Below are 24422 nucleotides of genomic sequence, written 5' to 3'. Positions count from 1 at the left end.
CTTATGCCACCAGACTTCAAATTTTGGGCTGAGACAACTTAGAACTACGCCGACTTCAGTCTGACCTAAGCGTAGTACATAAAATTATCTGCCACAATGTCCTACCTGTCAATGACTACTTCAGCTTCAACCACAACAATACACGAGCACATAATAGATACAAACTCAAGGTAAACCGTTCCAAACTCGATTGCAGAAAATAGGACTTCAGTAACAGAGTGGTCAATGCCTGGAATGCACTACCTGACTCTGTGGTTTCTTCCCCAAACCCCCAAAACTTTAACCTAAGACTGTCTACTGTTGACCTCACCCCATTCCTAAGAGGTCTGTAAGGGGCGTGCATAAGTGCACCAGCATGCCTACCATCCCTGTCCTAATATTTCTTTTTATTTTTACTCTTTTCATGTATTCAAATAATGTTTATACTGTTATCATATATATGCTTGACAAATAAATAAAATAAATTAAATAAATAAATAAATAAATAAGTCTGGGAAAGGAGCCACTTATCAGTCAACAGGAGTGATGATTTACCATCAGATTGTCTGGTACTCAGGAACGGAGGATTTGGCAGCACAAGGAAACAACAGGCAATAACCAGCCATCAACACCCCAATCAACAACTAAAAAGCTACACACAACCAGGCACCACATAAATACTATGCATAGAATAGCCCGAAGCACACATTCTGGTAGAGAGAAATTCCCTGAAGATGGGCTTCAGCCTGAGTCCGAAAGCTCGGAAGATTTTTTTTTTAATTTGATTTATATGCCGCCCTTCTCCGGAGACTCAGGGCGACTTACAATGTGTTAAGCAATAGCCTTCATCCTTTTGTATATTTATACAAAGTCAGCTTATTGCCCCCACAAACCGGGTCCTCATTTTACCTACCTTAGAAAGGATGGAAGGCTGAGTCAACCTTGAGCCTGGCGAGATTCGAACTTACAGTAATTGCAGACAGCTGGTGTTAATCACAATGCTTTTAGTCTTTTACTCCACCAGGCCCTTTAAACTTCTGGTCTTAGTGACTGACCCAGGTTGGATCCTGCAATGTGGGACATGTATATTTGCTTTCAGTTGCGAATGAATTGTTTAAACCAGGGGTCTCCAACCTTGGCAACTTTAAGCCTGGTGGACTTCAACTCCCAGAATTCCCCAGCCAGCTTTAAGTATGTGTGTATAGATGTTGGAGCCACTATCTCGATTCCCCAAAGTATTTGTTACATGGTACAGAATAGAGATGGGATCACCTGGTGTCCTCTTTTCCATTTACACCTGCTATGAACACAAAAGAGTTAAACCTAGAATAAGTCAAGATCAGTCCCTTTGGAAATAGCCATGCTAATCAGCTGCAGTATTGCTTCTGTAGAGGTTTACGGTTTTTTGACATATATAAATATATAGAAAACTAGCAGGACGTCCGTGCTTCGCTACGAAACTATGTGCTCGGGCTTGATAAATTGACACTTGCAGCCTGAAACTTAATGTAGAATGTGTAACTCCGTAGCATCAGAGTGTGTTTGTGTTAATATAATGCAACTGGCAGTTGGAACAGACCGGGAGGGGGAGTAGAATGTCCCAGCCTGCAGCATCCATCGGTATTCATCTGGCTAGCATCCTGTCAGTGTGTGAGAGAGTTGAGGAGTGTTTGGAAACTAAAAAAGTATTTGCTGTGTGACCAAGAAGGAGACAGGAAGGAGGCTGGGCATGTCTTAGCTCAACTGTTCTGTAGTAAAGCTGCTTCCTGCTGTGAAAGTAAAACTGAAAGTGAAACTCCTCTCCTCTGCTTGTGTTTTGCATTTGGAACAGATTTCTTTTGAAGTGGGGAGGGGGAGTAAAACTCCTTTGCATCAGAGCGTGTTAATAATAATATAGGAAATACTACCAAGAGCCTTGGTAGTACAGTGGTCTAAGGCACCCTGTTATTAAGCTGGTTATTAAAACCAGCAGCCTGCAATTACTGCAGGTTCGAATCTCGCCAGGCTCAAGGTTGACTCAGCCTTCCATCCTTTCTAAGGTAGGTAAATTGAGGACCCAGTTGTGGGGGCAATAAGCTGTCTTTGTATAAATATACAAAAGGATGAAGGCTATTGCTGAGCACATTGTAAGCTGCCCTGAGTCTCCGGAGAAGGGCGGCATATAAATCAAATTAAAAAAAAAATACTAATGCTCTGATGGTCATTTTGAAAAATCCTTTCTTAGTGAGCACCTAGAAGCCAAGAGGAACATACATGGCAAATTTCAAGTTTGTAGGCGTTACGGTTCTGGAGATTTCGTGATTAATGCGTGAGTGGTTTTCACTTTTATATATATAGATATAAATTGTTGCCTGTTCCACTAGAAACCACTAAGTGGTGTTTTTTGACACGACTGTTACTATCTACTGTAGTGGTAGACCAGATCTGGAGTTCCTTGGGGGCTTCTCCTCCATCTCATCCTGTGCAGAAGCTCAGGGTCTGAGGCAGGGGTCCCCAAACTTGGCAGCTTTAAGACTTGTGGACTTCAACTCCCAGAATTCTCCAGCCAGCTGGCTGGAGAATTCTGGGAGATGAAGTCCACAAGTCTTAAAGCTGCCAAGTTTGAAGACCTCTGGTCTGAGGCTTTCAACTGAACCACATTAACGTGTCTGCTGATCTGACCTGCCATTAGGCAGCTGAGCCCGACCTTAACTAGGGGTGCACCACAGGCAACTAATTTGGAGCTCACAGCTGCCTGTGGGTGTCACTTCCGAAAGAGAGAGAAAGAGAGGCGGTCAATGGCAGCTTTCAGCACCAGCCTTTATCATTGGCTCCGAACTGCCTGGCAACCTCAGGATGAATCATACAACATGCCGAGCTGTGGAGGGGCCCAGCTGGAAGATCCAGCGTGATTTATTTGGAGATTTTTTTCCCTGCTGCAATTCTAAATTTTAGAGTCCCTCAAAAGGAAGATGACCCTGCACTTAAGCCTAACTGCTTCTCAAGGAAGGAAGGAAAGTGAAAGTAGGGAGGGAGGAAGCAAGCAAGGAAGGAAGATGGAAGGAAGTAAGGGAGGGAGGAAGGAAGGAAGGAAGATGAAAGCAGGGAGGGAGGAAGATGGAAAGGTGGAAGGAGGGAAAGAGGAAGGAAGGAAAATGAAAGCAAGGGGGAGGAAGATGGAAAGGAGAAAGGTAGAGAGGAAGGAAGGAAGGAAGATGAAAGCGGGGAGAGAGGAAGCAAGCAAGGGAGGAAGATGGAAAGGAGGAAGGAAGGAAGATGAAAGCAGGGAGGGAGGGAGGGAAGAAGATGGAAAGGTGGAAGGGAGGGAAGGAGGAAGGAGAAAGCAGGGGGGGAGGAAGATGGAAAGGAGGAAGGGAGGGAGGGAGGAAGGAAGGAAGATGAAAGCAGGGAGGGAGGAAGCAAGCAAGGGAGGAAGATAGAAAGAAGGAAGGAAGGGAAGGAAGGAAGGAAGTTGAAAGCAAGGAGGGAGGGAGGAAGATGGAAAGGTGGAAGGGAGGGAGGGTGGGAGGGAAGGAAGGAAGGAAGGTGAAAGCGGGGAGGGAGGAAGCAAGCAAGGGAGGAAGATGGAAAGGAGGAAGGAAGGGAAGGAAGGAAAGAAGATGAAAGCAGGGAGGGAGGGAGGAAGATGGAAAGATGGGAGGGAGGGAGGGAGGGAAGGAAGGAAGGAAGGAAAGAAGGAAGGAAGATGAAAGCGGGGAGGGAGGAAGCAAGCAAAGGAGGAAGATGGAAAGGAGGAAGGAAGGGAAGGAAGGAAGGAAGATGAAAGCAGGGAGGGAGGAAGATGGAAAGGTAGAAGGGAGGGAGGGAAGGAAGGAAGGAAGGAAGGAAAAGGTTCATCCTTCTCTCTCAACCCAACTCACCTCATGGGATTGTTATTATGAGGAAAGTATAAGGTGTGTTGGATATGTTCAAAAACAATAAAAACACGGGCGAAATAAACTAAACCAACCAACCCACCAGGCAAAGGCTCAGGGCCTGAGAAAATACCTTTCGTTCTCCCACAATGTCTCCCAGAAAGAGAAATTTTATCTCCTCCAAGCAAGAGGCCTCTGGGCCAGCCGGTGTGATAGAGCTGGAATTTGAGGAATGTTAAGCATTGTTTTCTGGGCAAGCGATGGAGCAATGGAGAACTGAGGAGCATCTCCCCCACTTCCTTTGTGGCCTCCAGAGTAGGGGTCTCTAACCTTGGCAACTTGAAGCCTGGCGGACTTCAACTCCCAGAATTCCCCAGCCAGCTGGCTGGGGAATTCTGGGAGTTGAAGTCCGCCAGGCTTCAAGTTGCCAAGGTTGGAGACCCCTGTGTTCAGAGCATCTTTGGAGTGAGTCAAGTCAAACATTGGAGTGTGTATCTGTGTGTGCTTGTGTGTTGAAAAGTTAAAACAGGGGCCTTCAATCTTGCAGAGGCTCAAAGCACCCTAGAGGGAGTCCTCCACTTATAACCGGAAGGGAGTCTGCTCATCCGGTTTGTCATTTGTGACAGTTGTAAAGAGGGTCGCCCACACCATGGGCCTGATTTTTCACAACATGCTTTGTTGTGAAATCATCACAGTTCTTAAAGCGACCGTGGCAGTGGTTAAGCGAACGCCGCGGTCGTTAAACGAACCCACTGTTTGCGACGGGTCGGTTTTGTTGCAAACCGGAAGCAAATGCCGGTTTTCAAGGAAAGGACATCTTAAAATGAGGTCATGGGACCATAGAGTGCTACACTCCTGCATGAGCAGGGGGTTGGACTAGATGACCTCCAAGGTCCCTTCCAACTCTGTTACTGTTGTTATTGTTATTATTATTAAACAGGCATAAGCTGGTTCCCAATTGCCCAAAATGTGATCATGTGACCATGGTGTGGGAGGAGGGGAGTTGTTAGAACCCTGTTGGCGAACTTATGGCATGCGTGCCACAAGTGGCACACGGAGCCATATCTGTGGGCATGCAAGCGTTGCCCTAGCTCAGCTCCAGCACGCATGTGCATGCCAGCCATCTGATTTTCAGGCCTTCCGGGCCCACCAGAAGTCAGTAAATGGGCCCTTTCCGGCCTCCAGAGGGCCTCCGGAGTGGTGGGGAAGGCTGTTTTTGCCCTCCCCAGGCTCCAAGAAAGCCTCTGGAACCTGGAGAGGGCAAAAAACGGGCCTACTGAGCCCTCCGTGCCATCGCGTGTCAAAAGCAGGGGGAGTGCAGGAGGGTCACGCATGTATGCACAGGGGGGAGCGGGGCGCATTGAATTATGCGTGTGGACATGTGCGCACGTGACCCCCCCGCTCCTCCCGCTTTTGGCACGCGATGATGAAAAGGTTAGCCATCACTCTGTTTGTTGTGACAGACTCCCGAGCCTGTCCTAACAGAGGAAAAGGACTCAGAAGGTGATGGGGAGGAACTGACAAGGCCTCCCTCTCCAGAACCCTCCTTTCTGGCAATGCCTCAGGTTCCATCCGAAGGCCAGAAGGAACAGCCTGGGATGTGCCAGGAGGAAGGCATATCGGAGCACCAATTGATAGGGAGCGAGGATGATGAATCCTGGCTTGATCCCAGGCAGCGTCGGAGGGAGAAGCGTGCGCAGCAACGGAAGAGGCGTGGGAGGGCCAGAGATTGAGCTGAGTCATGGAGCCACACCCCACAAGGAATAAAAGTGGGTGGGATTGCTCTTCAGGCTTTGTGACGGACAAAGTTAAACCCTGAAAGTCACATCGTGATCTCTGAAATTCGGCTTGGATATATTTTGGACTGAACATTGACTAAACTCTTGTCTCGTGGATAATTTGTTGCTCCTGGAACAGACTGAAGATAAGTCCTCTTCTGCTTTATGGGAGGGAAAACGGTCTTGGCAGGCATTCGGCAGTTTGCTGCCAAAACCTTGGTCTGCCAAGAATTCTAATCTGTTTACCTAATAAAATATTGGCAGGCGTGCTTGGTATTACGCTTGCCTGTGTGAGGAAGGGGGACAGAACAGTGTTAGAACTTCTGCACTGACTAATGAATACCCCTTTGGAGGTCCACAGTAAATTTGACCGGTTACTAAGCAACTGTCGTAAATCGAGGATTACCCATATTGCACCATTTAATTCCAAACACAGATAGTAACAGAATAACAGAGTTGGAAGGGACCTCGGAGGTCTTCTAGTCCAACCCCCTGCTCAAGCAGGAGAGACTCTGCACCACTTCAGGAAATGGCTCTCCAATCTCTTCTTAAAAACCTCCAGTGTAAGTCCTTGATTTATGACCGCAACTGAGCCCAAAATTTCCATTGCTAAGTAAAACAGTTGTTAAATGACTTTTGCTCCGTTTTACGACTCCTCTTGCCACTGTTGTTAAGGGAATCACTGCAGTTATGAACCTAGCTTCCCCAGACTGACTTTGCATGCCAAGTAGGTTGCAGAAGGGGATCATGTGACCCCGGGACACTGCGACCGTCATAAATAGGAGCCAGTCGTCAACTGTCCGAATTTTGATCGGGTGACTGTGGGGAGGCTGCAATGGTCATAAGGGCGAAAAGCAGTCAGAAGTCACATTTTCAGTATCGTTGTAACTTTGAATGGTCCATAAACAAAAGGTTGTAAGCCGAGGACTACCTCTAATCAGGTGGATTTGACAGAGAGAGAGACAGGTGGCTAGGTCCACCTTTTAACCATGTCAATTGTGTCTCTAACAAAAACAAAATGATAGGAAAAAAATTGTCTTTTCCTCTCTGATGTTGCTACACAATAACAAACTTGGAAGGGACCTTCGAGGTCTTCTAGTCCAACCCCCTGCTCACACAGGAGATCCTGGCCTACACCACTTCAGACAAATGGTTACCCAACATCTTCTTAAAAACTTCCAGTGTTGGAGCATTTGCAACTTCTGGAGGTCAGTTGTTCCACTGATTAATTGATCCAACTGTCAGGAAATTCCTCCTTAGTTCTAAGTTGCTTCTCTCCTTGATTGGTTTCCACCCGTTGCTTCTTGTTCTACCCTCAGGTGCTTTGGAGAATAGCTTGACTTCCTCTTCTTTGTGGCAACCCCTGAAATATTGGAAGACTGCTATCATGTCACCCCTGGTCCTTCTTTTCATCAAAGAGCCTTGGTGGCGCAGCAGACTAAAGTGCTGTTAAGTAGCACCAGCTGCCTGCAATTACTGCGAGTTCAAATCTCACCAGGCTCAAGGTTGACTCAGCCTTCCATCCTTCCGAGGCAGGTAAAATGAGGACCCGGATGGTGGGGGCAATAAACTGACTTTGTATAAAAAAAAGAACACCGCTTGGGGGTGGGGGCCCAAAAGCCCTACTAAGCAGGTATATACAAAAGTATGAAGGCTATTGCTTAACGCATTGTAAGCCGCCCTGAGTCTCCGGAGAAGGGCAGCATATAAATCGAACCAATAAATAAATGAATGAATGAATGAGTGAGTGAGTGAGTGAGTGAGTAAGTAAGTAAGTAAGTAAGTAAGTAAGTAAGTAAGTAAGTAAGTAAATAAGACATATCCAGTTTCTGCAAACTGTACTTCCTATCTTTTAGCTTCCAGCTCCCCATCTTGGTCATTGTTGGGATGATGCCTTCCTTCAGCCTTCCACAACTTTCTTTAAAAGTTTCCTGGCTGCAGAAAAATTTGCCTGACCCCCCCCTTCCCTTTGCCTCTGCCTCCTTTTTGACTCCCCCTTGCCTTGAGTCAATTGTTCCTCTCTCTCCCCCCAACCCTACACAACCCCCCACCCCACCCCAGGCAGCTAAATGAAGGACAACCAAGTTGGAAAAAAAACAGCCTCCTTTAATGAAGGGAGTAACTGGGGAAATCAGCTCAAAGCATCAATCTTCATTTGCTGCTTGACAGGCTGGGGAGGAAAAGGTGGAGCAGAAGAGAGACGGAGCTGCCCCGGGAAAGCACACACACAAAAAATAAAAATAAAAGACAACAAATCGACTGCATTTGGCAAGGTTTGAGAACGCTGCCCCCTCCCTCCTCTTTCCCCGGGACTGTAGATAGAGCAGCTGACTCAGAACAGCTTGAAGATAGAGAAATCTGTATTGTCCTGGCATGTCATCTGTCCCGCAATACCGGCCTGATGACCTGAGTTTGTCAGGAAGGACCTTGGCTTGAGGTGACTTGGGAAAAAGCAGGGGTGAAATCCTCCAGGTTCTGGAGAACGGGTAGCAGAAATTTTGAGCAGCTCGGAGAATCGGTAGCAGTGGTGGGTTCCTTCCGGTTCGGCCCGGTTCGGCCGAGCCGGTAGCGGTGACGATATGATGTCACCGAACCGGTTCTCATTGTTCGGGAGCTGGGCCCTCCCGCCCCCACCCCGCGTTATTCTTACCTTTTATTTGGCCCCGCCCCCAATCTATTCGCTGCCTTCCGAGTCCCAGCTGATCGGCTAGAAGGAAAAAAACTGTTTAAACTCTTGCTGTGGGGCTTCAAAGGGCCGCCCTACAGCTGATCAGTGTTAAAAGGCAGTGTGGTGGTAGACCAGTGCCTCCAAAAACAAATGAGTAGACCGGTGCCTCCAAAAAAACAACTGAGTAGACCTGTATAGCTCTGCAAGCAGTTAAAAGCCTGGTAGACCAGTACCTCTGCTAAATCCTAAAGAACTGTCACATGACCATCAAAACACGCCCACAAAATAAGCCACGCCCACAGAACCGGTAATAAAAAATTTTAGAATCCACCCCCGACCGGTAGCAGAGATTTTGAGTAGTTCGGAGAACCGGCAAATACCACCTTTGGCTGGCCCCAGAGTGGAGTGAGAATGGAGATTTTGCAGTATCTTTCCCCTGGAGTGGGGTGGGAATGGAGATTTTGCAGTATCCTTCCCCTGCCACGCCCACCAAGCCACACCACGCCCACCAAGCCACGCCCACAAAACTGGTAGTAAAAAAAAAATTGGATTTCACCACTGGGAAAAAGGCTACGCAAGTGGAAATATTTCACCAACAGCTGATCCTAAGCCTTGGGACGTGAAGCTGGTTGAAACTTTGCAACGGCCAATAGTGTTTTTCTGATTCTTTACAAACTCAAGGCCTGCAGGCCGGATTCGGCCCCTGGGGTGCTTAGATCTCGCCCGCATGGATGGCCCTGGAAATAACGAAGGATGCCCCGCAGTGCCTCTGCCAGCAAAAACTGAGCTCGGGGAGGCCGTGCGCGGCCCGCCCGGGCTCCGTTTCCAGCTGCGACAGGCTCCTGCAGCCCTCTGGGGCAAAATTCACTTAACAAATGTCTCATTTAAGAACGTAAATTTTGCAGTCAGTTGTGGTTGTTAAGTCGAGGGCTACGTGTACCAGATCTGGGCTGCTAAACCTTTCGCTCTGTTCACACAATGATCATCTTTTCCATTTCTGATTTACATTATATGCAAAACTCTAGACAGCCAGCAGGTGGCAACAGTAGTTGCCTAAAACTAATTATATGCTTCCCGTCTAGTGGTGGCCTGGAGTTTTGCAACCTTGATCTTGGTGCCAACAGCAATAATAAGCAAGAAACCCAACTTCCCATTTCTGATTTACACTATGTGCAAAACTCTAGATAACCAGCAGGTGGCAATAGTAGGTGTCTAAAACTAACTCCATGCTCCCCCTAGTGGTCTGGAGTTTTGCAATCTTGGTGCCAACAGCAATAATAAACAAGAAACTCAATTTCCCATTTCTGATTTACATTATATTCAAAAATCTAAATAACCAGCAGATGGCAGGAGTAGTTGCCTAAAACTAATTATATGCTTCCCGTCTAGTGGTGGACTGGAGTTTTGCAATCTAGATCTTGGTGCCAACTAGTGGTGGGTTCCTCCCGGTTCGGCCCGGTTCTCCCGAGCCGGTAGCGGTGACGATATGACGTCACCGAACCGGTTCTGCCCCGCCCCCGCCCCCCCGCCCCCCCACCCCCTGCATTATTCTTACCTTTTATTTGGCCCCTCCCCCAATCTATTGCTGCCTCCTGAGTCCCAGCTGATGGCTAGAGGGGAAAAAACTGTTTAAACTCTTGCCGCGGTGTTTCTCAACCTCAGCCACTTTCAGCTATGTGGACTTCAACTCCCAGAATTCCCCAGAATGGCTGGCTGGAGAATTCTGGGAGTTGAAGTCCACGCAGTTTAAAGTTACTGAGGTTGCGAAACACTGGTCTACCGTCATAAACCTTGGGCCAGGGATGGGAGCTGCCTTCTCCATCCTGTCCTTATTTATCCCATGGAGATGGCTATTCCTGCCTGTCCTCTTCTCTCCTCAGCTGACAAGCGGTCAAAATGCAAACGGTCCAGCCATTAAAGCCAATGCACAGCTTGGACGATGGCCATAACCCCTGGTGACCCTTTGCTTTGCAAAGCGGGACTTTTTCTCCCCCCGAAAATCAATTGCACGGGCCTTGCTAGGACCAAGTTCTTTGAATTCAGCGGAGGCATCTCTCCCCGGCCTCACCTTAAGAAGGTCAGGGGAGGAAAGAGTTAAATTCTTCTCTGGCTTTCCCCCCCGAGTTTTGGAGTGACCCAGATGCTGGCCTTGGTGAAGCTTGGCCACATAAGGACAAGTCAGCCTCTTCAGAATAACAGAGATGGAAGGGACCTTGGAGGTCTTCTAGTCCAACCCCCTGCTTAAGCAGGAGAGCCTATACCTGGGGTGTCAAACTCAAGGCCGGTGGGCCGGATTTGGCCGACGGGGTGCTTAAATCTGGCCCGCGGAGCTGGCCTGGAAATATCAAAGGATCGGCTTCCACAGTGCCTCTGCCAGCGAAAACGGGCCACGGAGGCCCTGCAAGGCCCCTGTGCAGCCCATGTTGGACCAGCAGAGTGCTGCTGGAGACCGGGGAGGCAGAAAATGGGCTGTGTGGGAGCCTCCGAAAATTACAATGCTGGAAGAAATCCAGTTTGACACCCCTGCAATTTTGGAGAATTGGCTGTCCAATCTCTTCTTAAAAACTCCCAGTGATGAAGCACTCACAACTTCTGGAGGCAAGTCATTCCACTGATTAATTGTTCTGTCAAGATATTTCTCCTTATTTCTACGTTGGATCTCTCCTTGATGAGTTTCCCTCCGTTGCTTCTTGTCCTGCCTTCAGGTGCTTTGGAGAATCGCTTGACCCTTCCTTCCTCATGGCAGCCTTTCAAATATTGGGACATTGCTTATCATGTCAAATTCAGCTTGCATAGAGAGAGAGAGAGAGAGAGGCAGGGAGGAAGAGGGACAGAGCTGGTCCAAAATATAGGACCCCCTGAGTCCCCCAACTCCTTGTAGGAAGTTAGCACCCACCCCTTTCCTAGAAGAATGAAATATTTTGGGAAATATTAAAAAGGCAGAATATTATGTTTCCCTGGATGAGAAATGGAGAAGCATGTTTTAAAGACGAAGCAGCTCCCATCTTCCTGCCCCCACCCTTTGTCAATGGGCCAGAGGCAGAAACTCAATCTTTGTCAATGGACCATCATCTGCAACACAATAGGACCCATCTAGCAACAGAAACTAACACAATAGGACCCATCTAGCAACAGAAACTCACCACATGGCATCTGGGAAGATTACATCAGCCAGCAAGGCTAGCTAAGACCCCCACCCCCTGGGAGTCTGACAATCAATCAGGATACTCTTTCTGGGCTCCAGGAAGTTCAAAGCCAGAGAGGGCATAAAACCCAGGGACTCACTGCGTCTTGCCCCTTTTCTGTTGAGGAACTCAAACCATGTGGTCCTGTCCACCATTAAACCATCTTTCCAAGGAGTCTCCATGTTTCCAGTGTCTTTTTCCCCACTTGGAGCTGAACCCAGAAGGATGTTTCTTCCTATACTCTCACATATTCAAAGGCACCAATCCAGAGGTGGGTTTCATAATCATAATCATAGTCATAAGTTTATTTGTCAAGCACATATAAGATAACAAGAAAAACTATAAACATAATTTGAACACATGAAAAGAGTAAAAGTAAAAAGAAATATTAGGACAGGGACGATAGGCAAACTGGTGCACTTATGCACGCCCCTTACAGACCTCTTAGGAATGGGGTGAGGTCCACGGTAGACAGCTTAAGGTTAAAGTTTTGGGGGTTTGGGGAAGAAACCACAGAGTCAGGTAGTGCATTCCAGGCATTGACCACTCTGTTGCTGAAGTCCTATTTTCTGCAATCGAGTTTGGAGCAGTTTACCTTGAGTTTGTATCTATTATTTGCTCGTGTATTGTTGTGGTTGAAGCTGAAGTAGTCATTGACAGGAAGGACATTGTGGCAGATAATTTTATGTACTATGCTTAGGTCAGACTGAAGTCGGCGTAGTTCTAAGTAGTTCAGCAGGTTCTGACCAGTTCTGGAGAACCGGTAGTGGAAATTTTGAGTAGTTTGGAGAACCGGTAAATCCCACCTCTGACTGGCTCCGCCCCCATCTATTCTCTGCCTCCCGAGTCCCAGCTGATCGGGAGGAAATGGGGATTTTGCAGTAATCTTCCCCTGGAGTGGGGAGGGAATGGAGATTTTACAGTATCCTTCCCCTGCCACACCCACCAAGATATGCCACGCCCACCAAGCCACACCCACAGAACCGGTAGTAAAAAAAATTGAAACCCACCACTGCTGACCAACCTATTTTTTTTTAAAAAAAGAAAAACCTTGGTGATTCAAGAGAAGAAACATCTCCCCAGGCAAACGGTGACATTGTTCCGTCTCTCTGGGTGCCAATCGTTCAAACGTTGCCCAAAGCAGCCCAGCCAACCACAATGAAAACAAACCTCGGGGATGAAATTGCCAGCTTCATCCGATGCCCAAAACCTGCAAAAACTTTTTTTTTTTAAAGGGGAAGTGTCATTTTAACTGTGCTGTGGGTTTGGTTTGCCAAAGCTGCGGCTTCCAAAGAGAGGCTTAAAAACGTGAATGGTAAAACAGCCTCGTTCTTGGAAGTAAGATTTTTTTGAACGGATGGAAAAGGATGTGTGTGAACCCCACGGCATGAGTGAGGTTCCTTTCTGGGCCCTTGTTTCTGCTTTAAAAAAAAATCAGGAGGCAGCGCACTCATTTTCATTCAGTATATGCTCCAAACCTGGGAAAATTTCAGATGGGCTTGGATCGGTGGTGGGTTGCTACCGGTTCTCCCCGGTTCTTGCGAACCGGTAGTGGAAATTTTGAGTAGTTCGGAGAACCGGTAAGTACCACCTCTGCCTGGCCCCGCCCCCAATCTATTCGCTGCCTCCCGAGTCCCAGCTGATTGGCTAGAAGGAAAAAAACTGTTTAAACTCTTGCCTACCGCGCTTCAAAGGGCCGCCCTACAGCTGATCAGCGGTAAAAGGCAGTGTGGTGGTAGACCAGTGCGCTCCAAAAAAAATGGGTAGACCGGAATGCTCCAAGAACAAACGGGTAGACCGGTACAGCTCTGCAAGCAGTTAAAAGCCTGGTAGACCAGTACCTCTGCTAAATCCTAAAGAATTGTCACATGACCATCAAACCACACCCACAAAATAAGCCACGCCTACAGAACCGGTAGTAAAAAAAATTAGAACCCGTCCCTGGCTTGGCTGGCCCATCGACTGAGCTAGTATAGAACCAGTGATGGGATTCAGCCGGTTTGAGCTAGTTTGGGGCAGACTGGTAGTTAAATTGCTGGGAGTTGAAGTCCACAAGTCATAAAAGGGCCATTCTGTTCTGTTCTTGCTATATACACAAATTATATGCTGGGGGACATGACAGCCATAGTTTCCCCCCACCTCCCACCCCACTCACATGTAAGAGAGTGAAGTCACATGCACCAAGGATTCAGCTAGGTCTGAAATGGATGAAACTTTGGATTCCAGCAAGAAGATAACTACCCTGCATTGTCTGAATGGAAGTAAACAGTTCTGTTTGTGTGAAACGCTAGTATTTGAAACAGGGGTGGACTTCAAAAATTTTAGCAAGGGGTTCTCTGCCCGGCTGCTGGGTGGGCGTGGCCATGGTGGGCGTGGCCTAGTCAGCCCCCTGCACCATGGCGGGAGGGTCGTTTTTGCCCTCCCTGGGCTCCGGAGGCTTTCCTCAAGCCTCCAGGAGGGTGAAAACGGCCTCCCCAGGCTCCGGAGACACTCCGGAGGCTCATTCTGCCCTTCCCAAACTTCTGGTAGGCCCATTTTTCGCCCTCCCCGAGCCGCCACACTTGTCCTACACTTACCTGCATCCAAAACAGGCCATGTGCGGACTCCTGGGAGGGACAAGGTGGCGTGGGTGAGGCAGCCAGGAATGGGATTTGGGGGTTCTCCGAACTGCACAGAATCTTAGCTAGAGGTTCTCCCGAACCCCTGCGATCTCCCAACCGCCCAGCCCTGATTTGAGGCCATGATTTCCCGTGATTTAATGTCAGGTTTTCCTATGCATATTTATTTCTATTTGCAAGCAAAGTTCCCCTGTTATTCATCAGGACCACTCAGAAACAAACCGTAGCTAGGAACCAGTCTTAATGAACTAATTAAGCCTTAATGAACTTCCTCCCAACACTTACTTCTACTAGGATCTGATTAAGGTAGCAAATGAGCAGTGGGAAACATTTATAAACTATCCAGACAAAATGCAATTAAACAATCATGACTTTGACTTCCAAACATCAGCCTGGAATTCATTTCTCCTTCGGTTTTGGTTCTATCTAGCTCAGGGGTGTCAAACTCAAGGCCTGGGGGGGTGGGTCTCACTTACCTTTGCTACTGGTTCGCTCTCTCGCGCACGCTCACTTTGCGCGCACACCACATCTGCACATGTGCAGAAGCTTCTGCGCATGTGCAGATCGTATTTGATGACATCCAGGTGGGTGGGTAGAGCCTCCCACCATTGGTGCTACCGGTTCGGGTGAACCAGGACGAACCGGAAGCAACCCACCACTGCCGTGGGGTGCTTAGATCTGGCACGCAGGGCCCAGAGGTGGTATTCAGCCGGTTCTGACCGATTCTAGCAAACCTAGCAGAAATTTTGACTAGGTCGGAGAACTGTCAAACACCACCTCTGGCTGGCCCCACCCCCATCTATTCGCTGCCTCCCAAGTCCCAGCTGATTGGCTGGGCCTTCTTTGGTTGCCCTGCACAGGAGAACGGAGCTGGAAAGCAGGTTAGTGGGGTGGGGAGGGAATGGAGATTTTATAGTATCCTTCCCCCAGGAGTGGGGTGGGAATGGAGATTTTAGAGTATCCTTCCCCTGGAGTGGGGTGGAAATGGAGATTTTACAGTATCCTTCCCCCATTTACAGTATCTTTCCTCCAGGAGTGGGGTGGGAATGGAGATTTCACAGTATCCTTCCCCTGGAGTGGGGTGGGAATGGAGATTTCACAGTATCCTTCCCCTGGAGTGGGGTGGAAATGGAGATTTCACAGTATCCTTCCCCTGGAGTGGGGTGGAAATGGAGATTTTACAGTATCCTTCCCCCAGGAGTGGGGTGGAAATGGAGATTTTACAGTATCCTTCCCCTGGAGTGGGGTGGAAATGGAGATTTCACAGTATCCTTCCCCTGGAGTGGGGTGGAAATGGAGATTTTACAGTATCCTTCCCCTGGAGTGGGGTGGGAATGGAGATTTTACAGTATCCTTCCCCTGGAGTGGGGTGGAAATGGAGATTTCACAGTATCCTTCCCCTGGAGTGGGGTGGAAATGGAGATTTTACAGTATCCTTCCCCCAGGAGTGGGGTGGAAATGGAGATTTTACAGTATCCTTCCCCTGGAGTGGGGTGGAAATGGAGATTTCACAGTATCCTTCCCCTGGAGTGGGGTGGAAATGGAGATTTTACAGTATCCTTCCCCTGGAGTGGGGTGGGAATGGAGATTTTACAGTATCCTTCCCCTAGGAGTGAGGTGGGAATGGAGATTTTACAGTATCCTTCCCCTGCCATGCCCATCAAGTGGTGCGAACTGGCTGAATCCCATCATTGGATGTGACCCTTCTGGGGAGGTCATCAAATGGCCTCCTGAACTTCTCCAGAAGATCTGAAGGCTGAGAAGTTTCAGGAACAAAGGATTCAATAGCTGCGGATTCACCAGTCAAGTAATAGATCCAAGCATCACTTGAGCATACAGAAAATGGGCTCAATTGGATAAGCAATGGTTATCTTCCCCGTGAGTAAGAATGTCAGGAGAAGCACGCAATCCATGTGCCTGTAAATCACCCCATGTGCATCCCGCTACTGGGCAGCTGCTTAGCAGAGATGGGTCTTTCTTCCCCAAACGCACCACTAACCAGCGACTAAATATGGTTTACTACATACAGGAAAATATGCAGCTGTCAAACACAGGAAAATATTGGTGCCTAGATTTGATGCAAAACCAACACAAAGCACTAGATGGCGAAATAGAACAGAGTTGGAAGGGACCTTGGAGGTCTTCTAGTCCAACCCCCTGCTTAGGCAGGAAACCCTACACCACTTCAGACAAATGAAGAGAAAGAGAGAGAGAGAGAAAGGACTCTTTCTTTGCTTCCAGATAGTATCAGCTTTGGCTCTTGCAGCTCAGATCTGGCATTAAATTTCTGGCGTAGTCTAGGCCAGGGGTCTCCAACCTTGGCAACTTTTAAGCCTGGCGGACTTCAACTCCCAGAATTCCACAGCCAGCAAAGCTGACCAGTGTTTCTCAACCTTGGCAACATGGAGATGAGTTGACTTCAACTCCCAGAATTCCTCAACTAACATGTTGGCTCTGAAATTCTGGGAGTTGAAGTCCACGCATGCTGACTGGGGAATGCTGGGAGCTGAAGTTCGCACTTGCTGGCTGTGGAATTCTGCGATTTGAAGTCCACACATGCTGGCTGTGGAATTATGGGAGTTGAAGGCCACACATGTTGGCTGTGGATTTCTGGGAGCTGAAGTCCATACTTGCTGGCTGTGGAATTCTGGGATTTGAAGTCCACACATGCTGGCTGTGGACTTATGAGAGTTGAAGGCCACAAATATTGGCTGTGGAATTCTGGGATTTGAAGTCCACATGTTCTGGCTGTGGAATTATGGGAGTTGAAGTCCACACGTGCTGGCTGTGGAATTATGGGAGTTGAAGTCCACACGTGCTGGCTGTGGAATTATGGGAGTTGAAGTCCACGCATACTGGCTGTGGAATTCTGGGAGCTGAAGTCCACACTTGCTGGCTGTGGAATTCTGGGAACTGAAGGCCACACATCTTAATTGAGAAACACTGATCTAGCCTAGGGGACTTCCCTGAGGGAGTTCCCACCCACCCCCACCTGATTTCCCCTCCCTCGCAGTCCCACCTGCAGCAAACCTGGCCTCCTGCTCTCCTTCACTGAGATCCGAATAGGAGTTGAAGGTGCTTTCCAAGGTTGCAGGAGAATCGATGGGTTTGCACCACCCCTTCCACTCGATCAGGTGGGCTACCCTGCCTTGCGCCATGGCAGTGGGCTTGGTCACATGGTCCTTCACCACCTGGGAAATACCTGCAACCGAACAAACAGACAGCATTAGCTGGAGATGCCCTGGAGTTCCTGAGATGGTGTGTCGCTTTCCCCTTTTAGGATGCTCCCCATCCTGTGAAGGATGCTGGCGACCATGAATTACATCACTTGGAATTCTGATAATTAACATATTTCATGTTTTTAAGGAAGACTCGTTCTTCTAAAAGAGCTAAATCCGTGATTCATGGCTTGTTTTGAACTCCCTTCATCCCTTCTGTATGACTGACATGACCTTTGTTAATGAAGATAGGCTTTTGTTTCTGCATGCATTCATATTTTTAATGTTTTCATATTTGCGATGCGGGCGGACAGCATTTGCTGGAAAGGAGAAAAGCCGTTTAATTTAGGAGGCTATGGGGAAAGAGATTTTAGAGCAGTTGTTTTTCCAATCTTGGCAACTTGAAGATGCCAAGATTGGAAAATCTTGGCATCTTGAAGATGGGTGTGTTTCAACTCCCAGGCTGGGGAAATCTGGGAGTTGAAGTCCACCCATCTTCAAGTTGCCAAATTTGGAAAACACTGCTTGAGAGGCCTCGTGGATCAGGTTGACCTACAAATAGGAAGACAATAAAAAAACTGCGACGAGAGAAACAAAGCAACAATAGCAGGCTGAAACAAATACATACACGTACTTTAAAACTTTTTAAATTGGTAAAAGATTTAATACAATGGTACAACACAATAAGTATTATAAATAAGGGCATCAACCCTTAAGCTATTTGGATTTTCACACACAAAACACACGCACCCTTGGCAGAAATCTTTTTCACTTCAGAATATTTTCCAGTGCCCTTTATAATTGATTTCAGGAGGAAGAGAAATGTACATTTACCCTTGTCCATAAATGGCGATGAGGTGGAGACGGTTGGTAGTTTTAAATTTCTGGGCATTTATATCTCGGAGGACCTCTCATGGACTATGAACGCTAACATCAGGGGTGAAATGCTCCCAGTTCGGACCGGATCGCCCGATCCGTAATGTGATGGCGGAGGGTGGTTCGGAGAACCGGTAGCAAAAATCCCTGCATCCCTCCCCACCATGCCCAGCTGAGCCGCACGATCATCAGAGGCTTTTTTTTTTTTTTACTTTTAAAAGCATTTTTTCTACAACCTCTTCCGACAAAAAAATGCTTTTAAAAGTTAAAAAAAAAGCCTCTGATGATCACGCGGCTCAGCTGAGATCGTCAGGCTTTTCAAAGCATTTTTTTCTCCAACCTCTTGGCCGAAGAGGTGGTAAAATAAATATTCTTTGAAAAAAGAATAAAATATTTTAGGAAATATTAAAAAGACAGAATATTATGTTTCCCTGGATGAGAAATGGAGAAGCATGTTTTAAAGACGAAGCAGCTCCCATCTTCCTGCCCCCACCCTTTGTCAATGGGCCAGAGGCAGAAACTCAATCTTTGTCAATGGACCATCATCTGCAACACAATAGGACCCATCTAGCAACAGAAACTCACCACATGGCACCTGGGAAGATTACATCAGCCAGCAAGGCTAGCTAAGACCCCCCATCCCCTGGGAGTCTGACAACCAATCAGGATACTCTTTCTGGGCCCCAGGAAGTTCAAAGCCAGAGAGGGCATAAAACCCAGGGACTCACTGTCTTGCCCCTTTTCTGTTGAGGAACTCAAACCATGTGGTCCTGTCCACCATTAAACCATCTTTCCAAGCAGTCTCCATGTTTCCAGTGTCTTTTTCCCCACTTGGAGCTGAACCCAGAAGGATATTTCTTCCAACACTTGCTACTTCACTTTCCCTTCAGTCATCAAATCTTGGTTAGACTCTTGTTGAGTCCCATTTCCTGGACTTGCACATCTCCTCTGAGCCATAAACCAAACCTTGCTAAAGTTAAAACTCAGATGGTTGTGAGAATATGGCTGGCGTCTTCTACCTCTTACCATGCAAGGAAGATCGAGCGAGGGCTGCAATTTCCTGAATGGTCAGCGCTCTCCGGGACTTGGGTAGCATTTCGATGGTGTCTTCAACATTTACCTGCGAAAGAGAAGAAACCAGAGGGGTCAATTAAGAAGGTTCACGTAGAAATGCCCAGCGTGCCTCTAGATCAGAGGTGGGAAACGATGGCCCCTTTATGACTTGTGGACTTCAACTCCCAGAATTCCTGAGCCAGCCATAGTAGGAATTGCCCAAAGCCCTTTCATTTCATCATCACCCAGCAAGGCTCAACCAAGCCTGGGATTCAAAAAGACAACCCCTGCATGGCCCCATGGGAGTCTGACAACCAATCAGAACACAAGCTCAAATTCAAAGCCCAACATAGGGCATAAAACCCAGGCACTCTCAGCATCTCTTCCCTTTTTCTGCCCAGGATCTCAAGCCATGTCATCCTGTCCACTGTTAAAAACCTTTTTTCCAATCAGCCACCTTTCTCCCCACTTGGAACTGAACCCAGATGGACATTTCTTCCACCACCTTCATCTATATATATATAAAAGCGAAAACCACTCATGCATTAATCACGAAATCTCCAGAACCTTAAAGCCTACAAACTTGAAATTTGTCACGTATGTTCCTCTTGGCTTCTAGGTGCTCACTAAGAAAGGATTTTTCAAAATGACCATCAGAGCATTAGTATTTCCTATATTATTATTAACACGCTCTGATACTAAGGAGTTTTACTCCCCCTCCCCACCTCAAAAGAAATCTGTTCCAAATGCAAAACACAAGCAGAGGAGAGGAGTTTCACTTTCAGTTTTACTTTCACAGCAGCAAGCAGCTTTACTACAGAACAGTTGAGCTAAGCCATGCCCAGGCTCCTTCCTGTCTCCTTCTTGTTCACACAGCAAATACTGTTTTAGTTTCCAAACACCCCTCAACTCTCTCACAAACTGGCAGGATGCTAGCAGATGAATACTGATGGATGCTGCAGGCTGGGACATTCTACTCCCCCTCCCCTTCTGTTCCAACTGCCAGTTGCATTGTATTAACACACTCTGATGCTACGGAGTTACACATTCTACAATAAGTTTCGGGCTGCAAGTGTCAATTTATCAAGCCCGAGCACATAGTTTTGTAGCGAAGCATGGGTGTTCTACTAGTAGTAAATATTTGCAAGTTTTGCCTTCAAAATAGTTCCAACAATGTCCATCTCAGCTTATCAACCAGCCTGCTAGTGAGAAACTTGTTTATATATGTGCTTGTTTATATATTTGCGAGGCCCATTAATAAAGGGCGAAAACCAGAGGCGCCATCTTAGCTTCCATTTTGAATTTTTTTTTTTTTTGACCTAACCCTGCAGCTACCCAGACTGGAATTACAGTATGTCACAGAACAGATTGGTCTGTGTAATAGATTAACAGAGTTGGAAGGGACCTTGTAGGTCATCTAGTCCAACCCCCCGCCCAAGCAGGAAACCCTACACCATTTCTGACAAATGCCAATCCAAACTCTTCTTGAAAGCCTCCAGTGATGAAGCTCCCACAACTTCCGAAGGGAAACTGTTCTATTGGTTGATTGTTCTCACTGCCAGAAAATTTCTCCTTATTTCTAGCTTGAATCTCTCCTTGATCAGTTTCCATCCGTTATTCCTTGTCTGGCCTTCAGGTGCCTCGGAAAAATAGCTTGACCGCCTCCTCTCTGTGACAGCCCCTTAAATATTGGAAGACTGTTACCATGTCTCCCCTGGTCCTTCTCTTCACTAGACTAGCCAGGCCCAGTTCCTGCAACCGTTCTTCATATGTTTTCGCCTCCAGTCCCCTAATCATCTTGGTTGCTCTTCTCTGCACTCTTTCTACAATCTCCACATCTTTTTTTATAGCAATGGATGGAAACTAATCAAGGAGAGAAGCAATCTAAAACTAAAGAGAATTTCCTGACAGTGGAACAACTGGCCTCTAGAAGTTGTGAATGCTCCAACACTGGAAGTTTTTAAGAAGATGTTGGATAACCATTTGTCTGAAGTGGTGTAGGATTTCCTGCCTGGGCAGGGGATTGGACTAGAAGACCTCCAAGGTCCCTTCCAACTCTGTTATTCTATTCTATAACTGTTGGGACTTACGACTGTAATTCGCAGGCTCCATAAGTCAAGGACTACCCATAGCCATTTGCCCTTGGCAATATATCCCTTTTGAGATTTGGCTCCTTCCAAGAATAATAATCCTTCTCTTCTTCTTTGATCAGCCCTCCCCCCTCCAGTCGTCTTTTTCCCCTCCTCTTAACTCCAAACTGGATCACCTTCTGAAGGGCACCAGCAGAAGAAAAGAAGGACCATGACGTTTTTCATTAAATCCCACAGGCTTGGGATCAAACTCAACAAAAGACGATTCCTCGCCAAGCGATAAATGCAGCATGATTGCTCCGCGTGAAATGGAGAAGTCAATTTCCATCCCCTGCTCTGCCTCCCCAGGCAAGCAAAAAGAAAAATATTATGCATTTTTTTAAAAGTTGGATTTAGACCACACGGTTCCATTTGGGGTTGGGTTCGCTTTAACTTGGTTTTTGTTTATTCCTTTTAGCAATTTTGGATGTTGCACAAGGCCAGCCTCAGGGTCAATCAGAATAGAGCGGGAAGGGACCTTGGAGCAGGGGTGAAATGCTCCCGGTTCGGACCGGATCGCCCGATCCGGTAGCGATGGAGGTGGGTGGTTCGGAGAACCGGTAGCAAAAATCCCTGCTCCCCCCCCTCATTGCCCAGCTGAGCCATGCAATCATCAGAGGCTTTTTAAAATTATTTTTAAAAGCATTTTTTCTACAACCTCTTTGGCCGAAAAAATGCTTTTAAAAGTAAAAAAAAAAAAAAGCCTCTGATGATCGCACGGCTCAGCTGGGATCATCAGAGGCTTTTAAAAGCATTTTTTCTACAACCTCTTCGGCCGAAGAAGTTATAGAAAAAATGTTTTTGAAAGGAAAAAAAGCCTCTGCCGATCAGGCAAGTCAGCTGGGATCGTCAGAGGCTTTTAAAAAAAAAAAGCTTCTGTCGATCAGGCAAGTTAGCTGGGATCGTCAGAGGCTTTAAAAACATTTTTTCTACAACCTCTTCAGCCGTTAAAAAAAAAAAAAGTTGGTCACGCCCACTCAGTCATATTACCCCACCACCACCAAGTCACGCCCACAGAACCGGTAGTAACAAATTTTACGTTTCACCATGTTCAAGCAGGAGAGCCTATGCCAGGGGTGAAATGCTCCCGGTTCGGACTGGATCGCCTGATCCAATAGCAATGGCGACGGGTGGTTCGGAGAACCGGTAGCAAAAATCTCTGCACCCCCTCCCCCACCATGCCCAGCTGAGTCGCACGATCATCAGAGGCTTTTTTTTTTTTACTTTTAAAAGCATTTTTTCTACATCCTTTTCCGACAAAAAAATGCTTTCAAAAGTTTTTTAAAAAAAGCCTCTGATGATCTCACGGCTCAGCTGGGATCCTCAGAGGCTTTTCAAAGCATTTTTTTTCTGCAACCTCTTGGCCGAAGAGGTGGTAAAAAAAATGCTTTGAAAAGTCTCTGACAATCCCAGCTGAGTTGCCTGATCGGCAGAGGTTTTTCAAAGCATTAGAAAAAATGCTTTGAAAAGTTAAAAAAAAAAAAGTTGGCCACGTTCACCCAGTCACATTATCCACCCCCCCAAAGCCATGCCCACAGAACCAGTAGTAACAAATTTTACATTTCACCCTGGCCTATACCCGTGATGGCGAACCTACGACACGCGTGCCCCAGGTGGCATGCGGAGCCATTTCTGCGGGCACGTGAGCCGTTGCCTTAGCTCAGCTCCAACGCACATGCGTGCGGCAGCCAGCTGATTTTTGGCTGGGCTCACCCACTCCGCCCCTCCCCTCCCAGGAGACTCCACCCGGCCCTTTTGGATGCCAGGTAAATACAGGGCTCACGCGGAGACTCTGGGAGGGTGTTTTCGGCCTCCGGAGGGCCTTGGGGCGGGGAGGCCGTTTTTATCCTCCCCAGGCTCCAAGAAAGCCTCTGGAGCCTGGGGAGGGCAAAATCGGGCCTACCGGGCCCACCGAAGAAATGGGCCGTTTCCAGCCTCCGGAGGCTTCAGGGAAGCCTGCTAGGCCCAAAACAGGGCATGGGGTCATTGTGTGCGCATGAACTGGGGGGTTGGGGCATGGGGGGGCCATTGAATTATGAGTGTGGGCACACATGCGTGCAACCCCCCCGCGTTCCTCCCACTTTTGGCACGCGAAAAAGTTTAGCCATCCCTGACCTATACACAAGGGGCTGTCCAGTCTCGTCTTAAAAACCTCCATTGACCACAACTTCTGAAGGCAAACTGGTTTAATTGTTCTCCATGTTAGGAAGTTTCTCCTTAATTCCAGGTTGTGTCTCTCCTGGATTAGGAAGGATGTCAGTCTGCTCCGTATCTCCTAGTGGCTGAAACGGCAGCCTTCCTTATCTTGCATTCCAGTGTGTGGGACGCAAAGGACATTGCAAAAAGCCAATTATACCATTCCAGACAAGTAACCGTCCAGACTCTTCTTAAAAACTTCCAATGATGGAGCACCCACAACTTCTGGAGGCCAGCTGTTCCACTGGTTAACTGTCCTCAGTTTTAGGACGTTTTTCCTTAGTTCCAGGTTGCTTCTCTCCTTGAGTGGTTTCCACCCATTGCTTCTTGTCCTGCCCTCAGGTGCTTTGGAAAATAATTTGACGTCATATCGTCACCGCTACCGGCTCGGCGGAACTGGGCCGAACCGGGAGGAACCCACCACTGTTTCAAGATCTTTTTTACATCGTGGCGACCAAAAGTGGATGCGGTATTCCAGGTGTGGCCTTACCGAGGCATTATAAAGGGGGCAGGTATATTTGCCTTCGTCGGCACGATATCGAATCGACCACAATGCATTTTTTCAAATTTCACCATAGAAACAGATGGCAAGTCCTGCAGTCTACAATTAAAGTTGAACATAGATTTGAAAGGGCTGGATTGAAGCCGCTTGCTGGAATAAGGAGACAAATTAAATAACGTAAATCAAGGCTTTCGAGGCTGATGGCCAACCAGGGACAAAAGGAGCAGACAGTTTATAAGGTTACAAGGAAATAACTGCTGTTTTGAAAAACAGTCCTTAAAAAACCTCAAGACGCTCAAAAAACTGGAGAACGCAGGTTGTCCTCGCCTTACGACCGCAATTCAACCCAAAGTGTCTGCTGCCAAG

At 47.5% G+C, this 24422-nt stretch overlaps 1 protein-coding gene across 4 annotated transcripts in view; it reads right to left on the bottom strand.

The window, feature by feature from the left end:
• FAM131A (family with sequence similarity 131 member A) overlaps nucleotides 1–24422 on the bottom strand; it is a 100292-nt gene that overhangs the window by 15702 nt on the left and 60168 nt on the right. For all 4 annotated transcript variants that reach the window (XM_060682872.2, XM_060682873.2, XM_034442003.3 and 1 more), the window contains 2 exons: nucleotides 19203–19296; nucleotides 17102–17284 (listed from right to left, as the gene is read on the bottom strand). In XM_060682872.2, coding sequence (XP_060538855.2) covers nucleotides 17102–17284; nucleotides 19203–19296 — 277 coding nt within the window. The remainder of the gene's footprint in view (nucleotides 1–17101; nucleotides 17285–19202; nucleotides 19297–24422) is intronic.

The sequence above is a fragment of the Pantherophis guttatus genome, chromosome 6 (assembly GCF_059756535.1).
Source record: "Pantherophis guttatus breed Tessera chromosome 6, ASM5975653v1, whole genome shotgun sequence".
NCBI lineage: Eukaryota > Metazoa > Chordata > Lepidosauria > Squamata > Colubridae > Pantherophis > Pantherophis guttatus.
The sequence above is the reverse complement of the archived record's forward strand: the minus strand, read 5'-3'. Positions and strand labels throughout refer to the sequence as shown.